At 42.1% G+C, this 18,935-nt stretch overlaps 1 protein-coding gene across 5 annotated transcripts in view; it reads right to left on the reverse strand.

The window, feature by feature from the left end:
• The window catches only part of LOC129086320 (protein HIRA), a 71,734-nt gene that overhangs the window by 2,839 nt on the left and 49,960 nt on the right, over nt 1–18,935 (reverse strand). For 3 of the 5 annotated variants that reach the window (XM_054592780.1, XM_054592781.1, XM_054592784.1), the window contains 5 exons: nt 18,273–18,434; nt 17,605–17,663; nt 17,112–17,217; nt 15,414–15,536; nt 14,802–14,965 (listed from right to left, as the gene is read on the reverse strand). In XM_054592780.1, coding sequence (XP_054448755.1) covers nt 14,802–14,965; nt 15,414–15,536; nt 17,112–17,217; nt 17,605–17,663; nt 18,273–18,434 — 614 coding nt within the window. Of the gene's footprint in view, nt 1–5,141; nt 5,185–12,600; nt 12,690–14,801; nt 14,966–15,413; nt 15,537–17,111; nt 17,218–17,604; nt 17,664–18,272; nt 18,435–18,935 lie in introns of all 5 variants that reach the window. The other 2 variants (XM_054592783.1, XM_054592782.1) reach the window with 2 other exon arrangements.

Genomic DNA, 18,935 nt, shown 5'->3' on the forward strand with positions numbered 1-18,935 from the left:
AAAAATGTATGTGGTTTCACCTTGGGGTAGAAAAACTGCTTGTCATTTGTCAGATTAGAGAAACCAAAAGACAGACGCATGATCTTGGCCAGAAACACATAAACATGGATACAGGAATGTTAAAAAAGTTAAAGATGGAGAGAGATATGTAAGTAAATTAAAAAAAAAAAAAAAGCTTGTGTTTTACAACTATAACACAAAGTAGACTGTTAAACAAAATCATCACTGGAGAAAGAGAAAGTCAAGAGACAGGGACAAAATCACCCTCATGGGGAGCTTTTAATGTACACTCAATTAGTGATGGGTCTAGAAAGGCTAAAATATGCAGATTCACATAATTAAAAATAAACATTTAGTAAACATGACCATTAGGACACATACAGAATGACACACCCACAACTAGATAATACAAATTCTTCTTGGGCACACATGGAAATATGAAAAACTGCTCTAAAAGCACACCTCAACAAAACAACAGGTCTCATGCTGACTATGGGCTGCCTTGGATCAAATCCACCCTACCATCTACTTTTGTAAATAATTTTATCAAAATGCAGCCATTCTTCCTATTTGTTTACATATTATGTTATAACAGCAGGGTTGAGTAGTTGAAAGAGATCACATGGATTTTCAAAGCCTGAAATATTTATTTTCTGGTCTCTAACATAAAAAATTTGTCAACCCCTGAGGTGGGGTAAAGCCTACCCGGATATAGAGCATATTCTGACTAAAACACAACAATAAAATGGATCAAATTGTTAACATTAGATAAATGAAATTAAAAATGACTTACAAGTGAATGGAAATAAAACATTAAGCACTGTAAAACTGTGCTTTTGGGGTGCACCAAAAGTGGGGTATATATAAGGACACTTAAAAATATAAAACAGCTTATATTATAGAACATGAAAGAACAACAACCAATGACCAAAGTGTCCAACCTGAAATACCAAGGGGAAGAAAAAGAAAAAAATACATTAGAAAACATTTTTATAAAGCAGAAGGGAATTGATGATAAAAAAATTGAAATGAACACAATTGAAAACCTTAAAAAAATGAATAAGAAGTCATTTTTTAAAAAGACTACAAAAGACAAACCTCTAACAACATTAGTCAAGAAACAGAAAGCTCAAAGAATATTAGGAATAAAAAAGGGATATACTGCAGACACAGAAGAGAAAAAGAGCACTATCAACAACTTCATGACGACAAAGTTGAACATTAGAGAAAACAGATTAATTCCTAGAAAAATATAATCTATTTCAACTCCCTCAAATAGGAAATAGGATTTAAATCTTACCACAAAGAAAGCACCAGGTATAATAGATTTTTAAACTGATATCTAAAAAACTTCCAAGGAACAGATTTTTTTGATCTTATACAAACTCAGAGAATCAAAAGAGGAACTACCCCCAACACATTCTATGAGGCAAATAAACCTTGATTCTAAAATAAAAAAAAAAGGACTGAATGAGAATAGAAGATCCCAGGCCAATCTGATCCATGAAATAAGATATATAAATCCTCTATAAATTTTAGCAATCATTTCTAACAGTGAATAAAAAAACAATAACTTTGACCAAGTTGAGTTTATCCAGAGAAACAATGAGAATTTAATGTTAGAAAACTTATAATTTAGTATATTAGTAGACTTTAATATTATGAACAACAAGGCACGAGGCTTGGAAAATAATAAATGAAATGATTATTTGAGATGATCTGATTCCTTAATCAACCTAGAAAACACAGAACCACTAACAAATTAATAAAAATAATAGCAGTATGTATAAAGATGGTTCATGACTAGTGATTATTTGAGATGATTTGATTGTTTACTCTACATAGAAAATAGAACTATTGACAAATTAATAAAAAAAGTCAAATGCATTTATATGCAGTAGCTATGAATAATTAGAAAACACAAAACAATATATCATTTAGAATGGCCACAATTATAAAATAACTAAGAGCAAATCTAACAAAAGATGTGCATGGCCTATGTGCTGAAAATTGTGAAACTTTACTGAAGGAATTAAGGAAAACCTAGATGAATGAAAACTGCTGACGGGAAGAGTGGCAAGAAGAGAAAATAGCCTAATTTTCAGGATAGGGACCGCAAAAGGCAGTGGCGGTCTCTATGGTATGTAGGAGCTGCAGGGGAACTGCAGACCTGTAGGTATCTGGGGGCAAGAGATTACATGTAGAATACGAGAACATCTAAGGTTGAAGAAAGAAGCAGGAATGAGACTTTTAATGAAATAAAGGCTTTGAAAGCACCTGTATATATGGGGAAATGGAAAAAAAAACCCCAAAACACACAAAAATGTACAAAGGCCTGGAAAAGATACTCCCCAGGAAAGACTTGAGAGGACCATGAGCTTTCCTCGGGACTAAGCAGTGATGGCCAGTCTGCAAAGACTGGGAAAGAGGACTATTTTATTCAAATGCCCAAATATTTAACAAAGGTCATAAGGCATACAAAGGAACAGGGAAACCAGGCCCATTCAAAGGAATAAAATAAATCTTCAGAAACTCAACCTAAAGAAATGGAGGCCTGGAACTTACATGACAAAGACTTTAAAACAACTGTCTTAAATATGCTAAGCGAGAACATGGGTAAGGCACCAAAATGGAATCAGGAAAACAATATGTAAACAAAGGGATATTATCAACAAAAAGACAGAAATTATAAAAAAAGAACCAAACAAATTCTGGAACTTAAAAACAGAAAAATTGATTAGAAAAAATCACTACAGGGGTTCAACATACAGACAAAAAAGTAAGAATCAGTGAATGAAGTCAGGTTATTTGAAATAATTGAGTCTGAAAAGCAAACTGAAAATAGAATGAACAAAAGTAAAAATAGCCTAAGAGTCTTATAGGGCACTGTTAAGTTGACCATACATGCATTATGCAAGTTCAGAAAGAATGAAAGAGAGAAATGGGAAGAGAGTTATTTGGAGAAATAATGACTAAAAATCTCTCATGTTTGAGGAAAGAAAGACATGGATCTAAAAATCCAAGAAGCTCAACCAATACTCCATGTAGGAAGGACCTAAAGGAACCCATTGTGTGACACACGGGAAAGTGAAACTGTAGAAGGTCAAAGATGGAGAATCTTGAAAGCAGAAAAGTGACTAGTTATGTATGTAAAAGGGATCCTCAATAAGATAATCAGTAGATTTCTCATGGAAACATTGAAGGCCTTTGGCAGTGGGATAACATACTTAAAATGCTGAAAGAAAAACTGACATCTGAGAATACTGTATCTGGCAAAAATATCCTTCAAAAATGAGGGAGAAGTTAAGATATTTCCAGATAAATAAAAACTGTCAAGTTTATTACCATTAGATCTGCCCTACAAGAAATGCTAACAGGAGTCCTTCGAGTTGAAGTGGAAGAACACCAGACAATAAAATATAAATTTTTCTGGTAAAAGTAAGTATATGGACAAAAATAAACCCAGATTTTGCAATTTTTTTTGATAACTCCATTTTAAATTCATTTACAGGCTTTAAAAACAAAAGCATAAGAAATTAGGAATTTATGTTAATGGTTACACAATATATAAAGATGTAGTTTGTGACTTCAAAAACATAAATTCAAAACATAACATTAAGCGTGTGGAGGGGAGCTGTAAAGGATATGCACTGTTTGGTATGCAAGTGAAATTAAATAGTTATGTAATTGAAAATAAACTGTTATGATTTTAGAATGTTTTGTTATTCCCCATGGTTACTAAAAAGAAAATAGCTATAGAATATACACAAAAGGAAATGAGAAGGGAATCAAAACATATCACTAAAAAATCAAATAAACATACATAAAGATGAGAGGAAATTAAGGACAAAATAAGCTATAAAATATTCAGAAAATAACAAAATGGTAATATTAAGTCTTCACTTGTCAATAATTACTTTAAGTGTAAGTGTAAATGGATTAATTTCCCTCAATCAAAAAATGGAGAACCCAACTATATGGTGCATACAAGGAACTCAAATTAGATCTAAGGACACAAATAGGTTGAAAGTAAAAGGGTAGAAAAAGATAGCCCATATACATAGTAACCAAACTAGAGAAGGGATGGTTACATTAATAACAGATAAACTAGGTTTTACATCAAAAACTGTTAAAAGAGACCAAGAATATCACTATATAATAAGAAAAGTGTTGACACATCACAAAGTCAGAAAGTCAAGACAGATCAATTTAAGAAGCAGAAGCAAAAAAGAAGAGTCTCACAAATAATGAGAAGACAAAGAAACACCCCCGACTTGAAGGGAAGGAGGAATCCCCAGAGAGAGAGAACCAAATGAAATAGAGGCAAGTAAACTATCAGATATTGAGTTCAAAACAACGGTTCGAAGGAAGCTCAATGAACTCAGTGAGCTCAGAGACAATTACAAAAGACTACAGGGAAACTATGAGGAACTTACTGCAAATTATATAAGCATGAAAAAGGACATAGAAGCTATCAATAAGAGGCAAGAAGAAATGAAGCATACAATTTCTGAATTGAAGAACACAGTAGAAAGAATCAAAAGCAGGCTAGATGAAGCAGAGGACTGAGTCAGTGAGCTGGAGGACAAGGTAGAAAAAAGTTCCCAGAAAGAGCAAGAAAATGGAAAAAAAAAAAGACTCAAAAAGAATGAAGAGTCATTTAGGGAAATGTAGGCCAACCTGAAATGTAATAATATCCATATAACAGGGATAACAGAAGGAGAAGAGGAGGAAAAAGGGATAGAGAACCTGTTTGAAAAGGTAATGATGGAAAACTTCCCTAATTGGAGGAAAGAAAAAGTCACACAAGTCTAGGAAGCACAGAGAGTTCTATTGAAGAGGAACCCCATGAGGTCCACTCCAAGATGCATCATCATTAAAATGGCAAATATGAAAGACCGACAGAGAATCCTAAATGCAGCAACGGAGAAAGAGGTAGTAACATATAAGGGAGCCCCAGTATGGCTAGCAGCTGATTTCTCAACAGAAACACTACAAGCCAGAAGGGAATGGCAAGAAACATTCCAAGTCATGAAAACCAAAGGCCTGCAATCAGGACTGCTCTACCCAGCAAGGCTCTCAATTAAAATGGAAGGTGAAATAAGGAGTTTCCCAGACAAAAGAAGGCTAAAAGAACATACCTCCACCAAATCAGCACTGCAAAATATGCTAAAGGGACTGCTTCTAAATGAAGAAAAAGAGTATGAATACCCTTTCCTTTGTGAAAGGAATACCAGTTCCTTTCACAGTCACCAATACTTGATATTACCAATATTTTTAATACTTATTAATCTGATTGTGACAATGATATGTTATTTTAATTGTTCCTTTATTATTTCTTGAAACTAAACCTGTTTTTGTATATTTCTTGCCTACTTCATTATTTTTAAAAAGCTTTAAATGACTTTTTGACAATCTTTATCCATTTTTGATTAAAGGTTTGTAGAATCCCCCACCCCCCAAAAACAAACAAACAAAAAACTATTAACCCTTTTTTAGATGTGTGGCAAATAGTTTCATATTCTATTACTTGTCCTTTAACATTTTTTAAATATATATTACTAGTCTTAAATGTTTAATATAGTCATATTGTCAATATTTTACTTAAATAGCTTCTGGGTTTGAATATTTGACATCAGGGTAATAAAAATATTATTTTGTATTTCCTCCTAAAACTCCTTACATTTTACATATTGATTTTTAACTCACCTGAATATTTCTTGTATAATGTGTGAAATAGGGCTCTATATTTGTTTTATGTCAAGTAATAGTGGTCTATGCACCTTATTTGTGGAATAAGCCTTATTTTCCCCATTGATTTGAAATATCAATTTAATCATAGATTACATTGTTAGCCAGATATATACGTTTGTTTCTAGAATGCTCATTATATTTCACTGATCTACTTGGTCATTTCTGTGCTGGTGTAATGATGTTTTAATTGCTGAAAGTTTAATGGATTTAAATTTTTAAAATATTTTATAGTGGATCTAGACATTTAAAAAAATAAATAAAATCAATCTGCATTTCAAAAAGAAAAGAAAGAAAGAAAGAAGGAACTCCTACCTTTTGCGACAATGTGGATAGAACTGGAGAGTATTATGTTAAATGAAATAAGCCAGTTGGTGAAAGACAAATACCATATGATCTCACCTATAAGTGGACTCTATTCAACAAAATGAACTGATGAACAAAATAAACTACAGGCATGGAAACATGGAGCAGACTGAAAGTGACCAGAGGGGATGGGGAAAGAGGACAATGGTGGAAAGAAGGGGAAGGGACTAGACAAAGAACATGTATGAATGACCCATGGACATGGACAACAGAGTGGGAATTGACTGTGGGAGTGGGGGGTGGGGGTGGGATGGATGGAGGGGGGCAAAGGGGGAAAAAATTGAGAGATTGAGAGAACTGTAATAGAATAAACATGATGTAAAAATAAAATAAAATAAAAGGAAACAATTGACAAAAAAATAGCAAGTGTCAATTCATCAAAAAGATGTAAAAGTTATAAACAGATATGCACCAAATATCAGAGCTCCTAAATACAGGAAGTAAACACTGTGTGAATTGAAAGGAGAAATGGTCAGCTCTATAATAATTGTAGGAAACGTCAATTATCCCATTTTCCATAATGGATAGAACCATCAGACAAAAGATCAATACAGAAACAGACCTGCGAAACAGGATAGACCAATTGAACCTAATGAACATATAGAGCACTCTGCCCAAGAGCAAAATATACATTTCCTCAAGTCCACATTGAACATTCTCCAGGACAGTCAATATGTTAGGCCTAAAAACAAGTGTCAATAAGTTTTAAAAAACTGGTCATAAAAGTATCTTTTACAATAGCAATAGAATGAAACTAGAAATTAATAGCAGGAAAACTGAAAAATTCACAATTATGTGGAAATTAAACAACACAGTCTTAAGCATCCAAGGACTGAAAAAAGAAATCACAAAGGAAATTAGCAAATATCCTAAGACAAATGAAAATAAAAACACAACATACCAAAAATTATGGGATGCAGCAATAGTATTGGTTAAAGAGAAAATTATAGCTGTAAGAATCTACACAGATCTCAAATCAATAACACTCCTTTCCATCTTAAGAAACTAGAAAATAAAAGCAAACTAAATCCAAAGCAAGCAGAAACAAGAAAGCCATACATATTAGAGCAAAAATGAATAAATGGAGAATAGAAAAAAGGAAGAAAATAAAACCAAAAATGAATTCTTTGAAAAGATCATCGAAGTTTACAAACTTTTAGCTAGATGGACTAAGAAAAAAAGAGAGAAGACTTTATGACAATCGGAAATGAAATAGAGGCATTACACCTGATTCCACAAAAACAAAAAGGATTATAAATAAGAAAATAATATGAACATAATATATCAACAAATTGATAACATAGATAAAAATGAACAAATTCCTAGAAAACGCATAAGCTACTAAGACTGAATCATGAAGAAACTGAAAGGCCAAACAGACCTACAGCTAGCAAGGAGATTGAGTCAGTAATGAAAAACCTCTCAACAAAGAAAAGCCATGGACTAACCAGATGGTGTCACTGATGAATTTTACCATTTACATAAAAAAGAACGAACAATTCTCAACATGCTCTTTAAAAAAATTGAAGGGAAACAAACACTTCCAAATTCATTCTGAGGCCAGTATTATCCTGATATCAAAGGCAGATAAAGATACTATAAGAAAACAAAAACAAACAGACCAGCATCTCTTGTAAACATGGATGCAAAAATCCTGAACAAAATATTAGAAACAGAATTGAACAGCACATTGAAAGAATTATAAACTATGACCCAGTGGGATTTATTCCTGGAATGTAAGGATGGTTTAGTCAACTAAAATCAGTTAATGTAATATACCACATTAACAGAATGAAGGAAAAAATCCATCCCAGAAGTTCACCTCAATTGATGCAGAAAAACATGACAAATTTCAACACTTTTACAAAAAAAAAAAACCAAACACTCAACAAACTAGTAATATAAGGAAACTATCTCAATATAATAAAGGCCATCTATGAAAAGCCCATAGCTGGTATATATATTCAGTGTTAAAACACTGAAATGAAAGCTTTTGCTCTAAGGTCAGGAACCAGGAAAGGATGACTACTTTCACTATTTTTGTTTAACATAGTGCTGGAAACCAGTACTATGCTAACCAGTGCTAATTGCTAACCAGAGTTATTAGGCAAGAAAAAGAAATAAAAGGCATCTGAATTGAAAAGGAACAAGTAAACATATCTGTATTTGCAGATGTGATCTTATATGTAGAATACTCTAAAGATTTCACACACATATATTCAAATACATATATATATCCCTAATAAATTCAGCCAACTTGTAGAATATGAAACCAACATTAAAAAAATCAGTTCTTATACACCAACAGTGAACAATATGAAAAGTAAATTAAGAAAACAATTCCATTTACAATAGCCTCCAAAAGAACAAAATACTTAGAAATAAACTTCACCAAGGTGAAAGACTAGTACACTGAAAACTACAGAATGTTGCTGAAAGTAATTAAGAAAACAGGAATAAGTGGAAAGATATCCCATGTTCATGGACTGGAAGACTTAATATTGTTAAGATACCAATAATACCAAAAGTGGTCTATAGATTTAATGCACTCTTTGTCAAAATCCTAATTGCATTTTTTACAGAAACAGAAAAATCCGTGCTAAAATTCAATGGAAATCTTAAGGGATCCTGAATAGCCACAAGAATCTTCAAAAAAAAGAAGAAAAAAAAAGATGAATGGTGTAGGTCTCGCCCTTCCTGACTTCAAAACTTATTTCAAAACTACCTCACTTTTAAATTTTTGAACTATGTGATTATATTACCATTCAAAATAAATTTTAAAATTAAAAACTGAAAAACTCTATTAAAAAAGATGAAAGCATATCAAGTAAACTGCTATTAACAAAGTAAAAATTTCAGCCTGCCTATGGCACCAGGGGCAAGCTACAAGAGGATCTGCCCTCTGGCCTGAAGGCGGGTTTCAGTACCAACAGCTACCAAGTATCTTTTCCTTTCCTGGGCTCTCAGTCATATGATGCTCCCCACTGTTTCAGGTAGCAGTGTGGGACACAGCTATCACCCCCTCTGACCAATGTCACAGGTCCTAAAATGAAGACCTTGGCAGAGGGAGCTTCTGAGAGTAGTCCCTGGCTGAGAAGACAGGGGGAGCACAGAGTTCAGGCACCTGAAAGATGGCTGCTTAGTGCCCCAACCCTCTACTTCCTGTTTCCCTCCTCTGCACAATGAGCTGTAATCCTTGAGGGAAAGAATCTTGGATCTTTGGGGTCCCCTGAGGTGCAATGGCAGCTCATATCAAAAAGAGTTATTTCCCCAATGTATAAAAAATGCCTATAAAGCAATTTGTAGGAATTTTGTCATGAATTTGCTCATGGACCATGAGCAGACCAGCTATTTTAAGCAGTTTACGGAAGATGAAAAGCAGGTGGGATCGGCCTGACAGTGCCCCCTGGAAAGGAAGCCACGACTCTCCTGGGCACATCCCTAATGAGCTTTCCTGCTTAGAGACAGCAAAAACAACCAGCAGGAAGTAGGGGGAGAGGAGAGCAGATGGCCATGAATTAGGGCCTGTCTGACCCTCCCTCTACCTGCACCGCACTGGCCTGGAGTGCTTACCCGCAGGCTGAGACAGAACTGCTAGGTAAAGCTCTTGCTGATGTCTTGGGCTAAGGCTCCCAGCGTGGCAACTGGGTCACAGACTGAAGCCCTACCAACTTGGCCATGGGAGGGCTTGGTTCCTGTCTCCTACCTAAGCCTATCAGGCTGCCTGGAGATGAGGTGTGTTGGGGAAACAGCTCTATTCTCATAGGTAATTCAGGAAAACCCTTCCCATTGAGAAAGGGGACAAAGCTGGAACAAGAGAAGCACATCACAGATTGCTCATGTGCTAGTGACGAAGGTCAGAGCTTGGGTGTGATGCAGGTAGAAATCCAGAGATAAGACACCTCTGCCTTGAGAACATTTACTGAAGAGGTTGAGCACAGCTTCTACTGGACTTGAGGGCCTAGGCGGACCAAAGCAGGGGCATAGGGCCCATGACAAGTGGGGTCACTGGTAAATCATCCCTCCTCTGTGCTGGAACCCCAAAGAAATGCACTCTAGAACAGGGGTAAACTGGTAGTAAACTAGTCTCTGCACCAGTCAGTACCCAGCTGTGAGTCCCCTAGCAGCCCAGAGACCTCAATCCCTGAACTGGGTTGAAGGGACCTTGTAGGGCTGGGGCCAAAAGCTGGGTGCAGCAAATGAAAGTGCTCTGTTGAAGAAGGTAATGTCACTGAGGCTCCAAACCATTTCTACAAATAATTTTTCAAATACCAAGTCTAGCAGACAGTCAAACCAGGAGGTAAGACTATATAAATGGGAACTAGCAGAAACATTTATAGGAAATAGCAACAGATCCACAAGGGCTTCTCATACTAGAACTATGTTCAAGCAGATAAAACACCAAATTGAGAATGTAGGGGAGGCCCTAGCTGGTGTGGTTCAGTGGATTGAGTGCTGGCCTGCAAACCAAAGGTTGGCTGGTTCGATTCACAGTGTAGGGCACATGCCTGTTTTGCAGACCAGGTGTCCAGCAGGGGGCGCGCTAAATGCAACCACACACTAATGTTTCCCTCTCTGTCTCCCTCCCTTTCCCTCTCTAAAAATAAATAAAATCTTAAAAAAAAAAAAAAAAAGAATTTGAGGGAGAACTGAAATTACAAAAATAATACAACAAATTCCAAAAGAAGGATATTGTATCTCTTATTATGGTAAAATGGAAGGGAATATAATCAGAGACCCTAGGAAAATACAGAGAATGAATGAAAGTACAAAGTGATGGAAATCAGATTTGGGGCAGGGTTTTTAGCAGCAACAATGGACGCTAAAAGCCTGTGGTACAATACATTTAAAGCTCTCAGGGGAACTGATTTTGAATCTAAGATTTTATTAGCCAATCACACTGAGATCTATTGCAACAAAATAAAAATGTAATCAAAAACAGAGGAGGCTAAGTACACACGGAGGCCTCAGAGCCCTGTGAGACACCCTTCAATCTTTCCCCTCGCGTCACCACTCTCCTTAGCTGTTCCGTTCACGCTGCAAGAACCCCCTGCCCCCAACCTCAGGGCCTTGTACTCGCTGTTCCCTCTACCTGGATGTTCTTCCCCCAAATACACGTGGGGCTTCATCCCTCACTTTTTCTGATCTTTGCTTAGTCAATTAGGTCTTCCTTGATCACCTGATATAAAATAGCATCCTGCCAGTACTCCTTATCCCCTCTGCCTTCTACTATTTTTCATGGCACCCTCCCCACCGAGCACATTATATGTACTTGTTCATTTGTTTTGAATCTGTTTCTCTCCACAACAATGAAGATCCATAAAGGCAGGGCCCCCGCCAGTCTCAGTCATAGCTGCCTGCCCTGTGCCTAGACTATTCCCAGCCACAGAAGGTGCGCCATCAGTATTTGCGCAGTGGCTGAATGAAGCACTGGAGCTACTTCTTGGGCCTGCAACTTCTCCAATCCCTCACCAATCTGCTCCTTTTCCAATTCAATTAATGCACTAGCCAAAAGAATAAGGAGGTAACCACATGCTCATCATTCTCTTTTCCTCACCTACTCCACATCCAACCACCCACGTACCAAATCTTTTCTGTTCTGCCTCCAAAATACATCTTGAATCTGTCTTCTTTCCCCTTTCAGTAACTATCACACTGATCCAAGTGACCTGCATCTACTGCCTACTCACTTGACTAGTTTTCTATGTCAGTTCACGTCACCTCTGCTGACTGGTCTTATATATCAGTTTACATCACATCTGTGCAAAATCCTTCAACAGCTCTCGCTGCCTACACTAAAACTCCGCTTCTCACAGGCTTTTCATGATGTACTTACTGCTCACCTCTTTTGCCTCCTCTCACACCACCCTCTCTTCTGCCCCCTCTCACACCACCCTCTCTTCTGCCTACGATGTCCCAGATACAGTGGCCTTGACGTACCACACCCTCTTTGCATCTACTACCACCTCCACCAGGAAACTCCCCAGGGCTCTGGAGAGCTGGCTCAGTCTTAACCTCAGGTTTCATCCTCAAAGGCCTCTTCTGAGGTCTTCCCTGGTCACTCTTTCCCAGGCAAGCTTTTCTTATTGACCTGCTTATTTCCTTCTTAGCATAATTCACAGTCTAAACCTATCTTGTTGACTAATTGCTCACTTGCTTATGTCTGCCTTCCTACCAGACTAAGTTCCACAAGGTCAGGGAAGGATCTTTCAGCTTCACTATTGAACAAGCCCACAGCCCTGGGCAGGCAACTTTCCTCAGGGCAGGCGCATGGCCGAATGCTCCCTAGGCCCGGTGCTGAGGGCCAGTTCCTGCTAGACCATGCAGTGCAGGCATCTCACCTGCTCACTGACGCTGGGACCCAAAGCAGTGTAATGGAGACATCTAATGAGGAAGAATTTCAAAGCACTTTGGCTTACTTTTTAAATCTCCACCTTCACTTTTCAAGAGAATTCTTGCAGCAAGAATGAAAGAAGCACCTACCACTACCGTTGACTCCCACTGGCTTCCAGTGGAGTAGTGAACCGGACCCAGTAAGTCCTTGCATATTTCTCGGAGTCGGTATTCAAACCCTAATTACAGAAAAAACAAAAGAACAAAAACAAAACAAAACAAAACAGAAATAGGAACACATTACAAAAAGAAATAAAAAATCAAGAATATGCTATGTTGTTGTGTGTATCAAAACAGAATGAACAAATGCTTATTTTGTCGCCTATGAAGGGCAATGCCTCTTGCATGTCTCAGTTTGGGGCACTGAGACTCATAATGACAGATTCTTACTCACCTACTCACGTGACAAGGCATGCAGCGGCCCCTCTGTGTGCTGGGCCAATGAGAAAAAATGAGATGTGGCCAACTCTGAGATGAACTCCCCAAGGTTATGGGAAAATGTGGGAAATTATAGAAGGAGGGGAAAGGGTTAGTTAGTTTTGTTTGAGAGAAGACATCTTGGCAGCCAGTGTGAGAGATCAGCAGGGTCACGTGGCAATAGATGGCAAGGGTATGCGTTTAGACTGAGGAGGCGGTGACTGAACAGAGGAGACAGGAGAAGCAGGCACGGGCCTAGCAACTCCAGGGTTATGGGCACAGCCAAGTGGTAACGCTAGAACTGCTAAGGGCAGCTTGGGGGAGGGGAGGCAGATGGGGACTGTCAGCACTGGGGGCAGCTGAAGCCATAGGGAATGGATGAAATCACCCAAAGATGAGGGTGGAAATAAGAGGATAAAGCTGGAATCTGAGCAATTTCAGAATGGTGTCTCCCTTGAAAACTTGAGTGTTCCTTCTACAGTTAGGAAGCAAGGGATAGAGAGGTGACTTATGTATGGACCCTGGAGCAGACATGGGAAGATGAAGAGAAGCAAGCAGCAGACGTGATCTCACAAACGGGTGCAGGCCCCAGAGGAGGCAGCGACTTTATGCAGGGCATCAGGGTGGCTCCTGATCAACACCCAGGATGAAGCAAACCAGAGAGGAGCCGGAGGAGGGATTTCCCCAGCAGGATGGGGTGTGAAGCCCAGGTGTTACTGGAGCATCCTAGAAAAGAGGTGAGGACTTGGAAAGATTGAGTATTTAGCAATGCCAGTGATCAAATGTGCTGGGTGACCACACACTGGGTGGGAAGAGTAAACATCAAACTCATTACTGGAGTTTGCTGGGGAAGGGATTGGAGCTTCGAGTTGATCAGCCGTGTTTGTTGTCATCAGAAATGTATATATATTATATATTGTAAGGTGTATATATACATGTAGTTGCATCAGAAGGAAAATAACATATGAGCTCTGGGAGTGACGTTTGTAGCGGTTTGACATGTTTTTTTTCTCTGTCTTTTCTATACTTCATTTTTTTTCAATAACTCATAAACAAAATGAAGAAGGTGTTGTCAAAAGCAAAGCAAGGCCAGGAGAGGCTGTAGCGGGAGGCTGCTCAGTAACCTGCATAGTGACGTAGAGAGAACTTTGAGAGGGCCAGTTCCCAGGTCCCAGCCGCAGAGGCCATGTTCAAGGGGAAGGAAGGCTGGTAAGGCAGACTCCCTGCTTGCCTAGCAGAGAGTTGAGAGGCATTGGAGGTCACCCTAAGAATAGGGCAGTCACTTTCTGCAACACACCTTGCTTTTGCTGAACAACAGGGCAAGTGTGGGTGGGGGCAAGCTGGAAGGGGACACAAGCGCTGAGAGCCCGGGCAGGGAAAGGTAGGCTGGAGGGCCATGGTGGAGGTGCTGGACAGCAGACTGGTCCTTCCGGGGCACAAGGGAGGTCAGGAAAGAGAGAGGGATGCAAGCACACCCTAACCCTCCTCTGGGGTAACCAGCTCACTGACCACTGAGGCTCTAAGGGTGTGAGGGGAGCAAAAGTCTAAGCATCACATTTGCATGTCCTTCCACATGTCCTCTGCCCTCACCCCTTCCTGCTGCCAATCTTCCTGACCCTCAGGGAGCCTGTAATGGGGCTGGGTGCCTGCTGAGCTGCCCAGATCCAACTCAGGCTAGGAGGTGGGGAGGCTCAGAGCCCAGCATAGTGGCGGGGGAGCTGGAGGCCAGGGCCTCTGGGATGACCATGGCAGACCAGGAGGAAAGAGCCTAGGCCACTGTACCTCTGCCCCAATTCAGGGGCTTTCATAAGGGTTGTGTTGGGTCAGGGATTGAGCTGGGCCCAGAAGGATGGAGGGGCCACTGGGAACCTCACCTTCGTTCACGAGGTACCGCGCGTAGAGGAGGAGCCAGTGGCGATACTCGTGGCTGGATTGCAGGGTGAGTGCCGCTGCGACCTGGTTCTCTAGGTAGGCCAGGGTAGTCTCCTGCTGCACCACGTGAGGCACGGAGAAAAGCCGGGCCGCCTGCCGCCCTGAACTGCAGAAACACATCGTGAGGCAGTGGGCACTGTGTGGGGCAGGAGGCTGCCACTGTGCACCCAAGGGCACCAGCAAGAAGCCAGCAGGGGGGAGATGTCAAGACTCCACACTGGCCTACCCACCCCCGTGTCCCAGCTGTGGGCTTCCTGGATGTTCTGGTACCCGGGTGTACCCCACTCTGCACCTGCTATTTAGACCGTTGAGGTGACAGGCCAGAGGCCCAGACCCCCAAACAAAATACGTGGGTGTTCATGAGTGCCTCAGAGTGCCATCTGGGCGCTGAAGTAACGGGGCTTGCATCCCAGCACCCTGAGATATTATCCAACCTGGGCCCAACACTCTTGGCACCTACAGTCTGCCTGTGCCGAGTAGCAGCTGGCACCGGCAACAGCAATCAGAGAGCTGGTTTGGGTGGTACAGCCCCACCCAGCACTTGGGTCACCTACGTGGAGGCACGGCCCTGGACTATGGCTAAGGGTCCCGAGCACAGCATGGCGTCCTGGGGAGGCAGGCTGCTCCTGAAGTCCGCGCACTGGGCCAGGGAGTCCTGCTTGTCAGAAACCAGGTTCCTGGGGAGGCAAAGGCAGAAGCTGAGCTCAGAGAGACCAGGAGGTCCGGCAGAGCAGGCTGGCAGTGAGGCCACTGAGGAGCAAGCACCGTGTGACCTGCTATCAGAACACCAATGAAGGCTGAGTGTCACTACATTCTCACCACAGGCCCTCTACAGAGAAGTTTAATAACAAGCGGACATTAATGACAATGAAGGTCATTGACAAGGGCTTTGTGGCAAACACCTCAGCCCTGTGGTCTTGGTTCCTGGGGCCGGGAGGCCTGTGTGTGAAGCGTGCCTGAGACGCCCCCATGGAAGCTTCGAGGAATGCCAGAGCTCCAGCCTTCCTGTGGTTCCACAACACCCGAGGGAGTCAGCTCTTCACCTTCTCTATACTCTTCCCATTTTTGTGTAAACATTCTTCATACACTTTTAAAATAACCAGGTGCCTTTGTAAACATGTGCACAATACAAAGGGTCAACATTTCCTTTCTTAAATACCTGGCTTGTTTCCATTACTATAGTAATCACATAGAATGCACAACATTTTGCAACATGGAAGTGCAGGTAGTGGGGAGTTTTGGGGTTGTGTTTTTTAACTCAGGAAAGCGATCTCGGTGTGGGATAAACTTGTGCCTGGCAACTCTGAACAGAAACGTGCTCAAAGACTTGGGTCTGAAGGACCAAAGGTGAGGGAAAAGAAGAGTTTCTCAGAGAGGCTGGTACACAATGTACACAGTTTACACTCTGGGGTGAGGCGGATGGGAAAGACCTCTGATGTATGAAGGGATTTTACAAGTATAGAAGAGGGCTCCAGCCCTGGCCGCGTGGCTCAGCTGGCTGGAGCATCTCCCCATATACCAAAAAGGTTTGATTCCTGGTTGGGGAATGCACGGGAGGCAACCAATCGATGTTTCTCTTTCTGTTTCCTCACCTTCATCTGTCTCTAAAATCAATAAACATATCCTCAGGTTAGGATTAAAAAAAAATTTAATTAAAAAAAAAAAAAACCAAACAACCAGAAACAAAAATGGAAGAAAAAGGCTCCAAATTCCAAAATGGGCAGAGGAAAGGCACAGACGGCCACACGTGGTGCCAGTGCAATCTTGCTAGTTTACGAAGTTGGATGCTACTTGCCTTGAAAAACTGACATGTGCTAGTGAAGCTACTGTGAAGGTGACTCACCTATGCTGATGATGGCTGAGGAAGCCAGGCTGGAAATATATATTTACAACCATAACATTTTTCAAATGTCTATTCCAAACAAAGTGACCTCAGAGAACAATGCAGACAAAGGAAAGCTCCCTCTCTGAGAGCAGAGAGGCTGTGAACCACCAGCCGCTCACAGGGGCAGCAGGGTCTCCTGAGGCGGGTTTGAGCTCTGTCTTCTCCAGCAGACAGAGCACATCAGAGCTGTCACTGTAGCTTCCACTCCAGGAATAGACTGGAAGGCTGACTCCTCCAACTTTCAGGAGAAGTGAAGCCAGCCAGGCCTGACCACCGGAACCAGAAGCCTTTTTGTTGGCTGCTCTGGGCTCCAGCTGAGACGGACATTCTCCCCTGGGGCTGGGCCAGGGAATAGTGGCTTGCTTACCATGTAGAAAGTGACGGATTAAAGCAGTACGCCTTCCCATCAGACAGATTCATCACTGGGATTCCATGTTGTGTAAGCAAGATCTGTGACACCGTCATATCACTTCCTGGGGAGACACCACAAGTACAGGTTCAGGGTGCGTTCCGATCAGCAAGTGCTTGCACACGCACCAAAGGAAAAATATGAACCACGGCTCCCAATCCCAGCAACAGGCGCCTTAATGCTGACTCGGCAACTAGGGAGTCTTCTCTGTGAGCGCTGTTCTCACTGCCACCCACCAGGTTCTTTGTTAACTCTCAAGGAACCAATAAAATGTGCCTTAGAGGGGGTGCCCCTGCCTGCAACATAATTATGACACCTCGTCAACTAAACACCTTGGGCTGGGGCCAGAGACTGACTCTGGCTCTCTATGTAGGTTGAACGGGGCCTGGAACTCCAGCTTCCCTGCCCCTCTCCCTCCCTAGGGGACCAGGGGCAGCACACTGCCAGTTACCTGCCAGAATGGAGTGTAGAGATTCTTCTTTTACCACAACCACTTGTCTATGAACATCCCTAGGAAGGAGATAAGGAACAGCTTACTCTCCAATCTGGCTGAATGCATCGGCATGTGCCTTGCTGCTCAGACCTCGGCTCCATGGTCTTTAGGACACACCCTACCCTGGCCTCCCCTGAGAGGAGCTCTGGGCCGTAAGTGGCTTCTGCTCCCTGTGAGCCCCTTCACTTCCTCCACTAAGTCTATGGCAGAGGGTGGGACAACAGAGCTGTGGGGCTCGCCTCCAATGCTGTACCAACTTTGGGAGAAGTGTGGCCACATGGCAGCAGCTGAGATCCCATTTCTAATGAATCCCACATAAGAACCCTGGCACATGCAGGTAGGCATTGTGTTTTGTCCTGTGGTTTGTTCCTATAAGGGTGGCAGCAGGGGTAGGCATCCTGATCCACTTCTGTTGGCACACCTGTCCCCAACGCACACACACAGAGGTTGGTCATCACAAGCAGTATCTGGTGTCCAGCTGCTTAGGGTCTCTTCGGTGGTTAAGACCCCCATGCTAGCAGGACCCAAGGGTCCTGCTGCCTTCCCTGTTCCTGCAGTGAAGAGGGACCCGCACAGCCTTATCTTACCCTGCCTAGGGCCCACCTCACCCCCGGCCTGTCTCTCACCAGACAGATAACGTGGCTGCAGCAGTGAGTGCCATGACGTAGGAGCCTGTGCAATGCAACGTGGAGATCGGGGATGACAGGAGGATGGGCGGGAGGAGGCGGCGACCACAGGCGGAGAACACTGACAGCATCCTCTTTTCACAGGCGACACATACCACATCGCTGAGGAGGCAGAGAGGGGAGAAGTGTCGTGATAATAAGGTGCTGTGGCAGAGGTAGGCGCCCCAGGATGCAGAGTTTTCTTCCTTCTACATGGGCCTGAGCCTGAGTGGGAGCAGCAGAGGGAGAGGCGGGGACAGGGCCTGCCAGCAGGACTGGGGCAGGGCGGGGCAGCAGGGCTGACGGAACCCGGCACCTCTCATTAGAGACTATGTTCTCCTCCCCCACAGCTGTTCAAGCTTTTATGAGCTCACCCTAACGCTGACCTGGCAGGGGGGTGCTTCAGAGACCACGGTACTGATGGTGACCCAGGAAGCACATTTCACTTGTCACACGAGGCCATGGACCACCCACTTGACAGTCTCTTGGCTACGACTAGCCAGACTAGTCCTGAGAAGGCCTCTGCACAGAAAGTGAGGGCACGATGGAGCACGTCTCCACAGGGGATGCCAACTGTGCTCAGAGCACCTTTGCGGCTGGGGAGGAAGGGGTGTGCGCAGGGAC

The sequence above is a fragment of the Pteronotus mesoamericanus genome, unplaced genomic scaffold (assembly GCF_021234165.1).
Source record: "Pteronotus mesoamericanus isolate MK-2021 breed Mesoamerican mustached bat unplaced genomic scaffold, CSHL_Meso_final scaffold_371, whole genome shotgun sequence".
Taxonomy (NCBI): domain Eukaryota; kingdom Metazoa; phylum Chordata; class Mammalia; order Chiroptera; family Mormoopidae; genus Pteronotus; species Pteronotus mesoamericanus.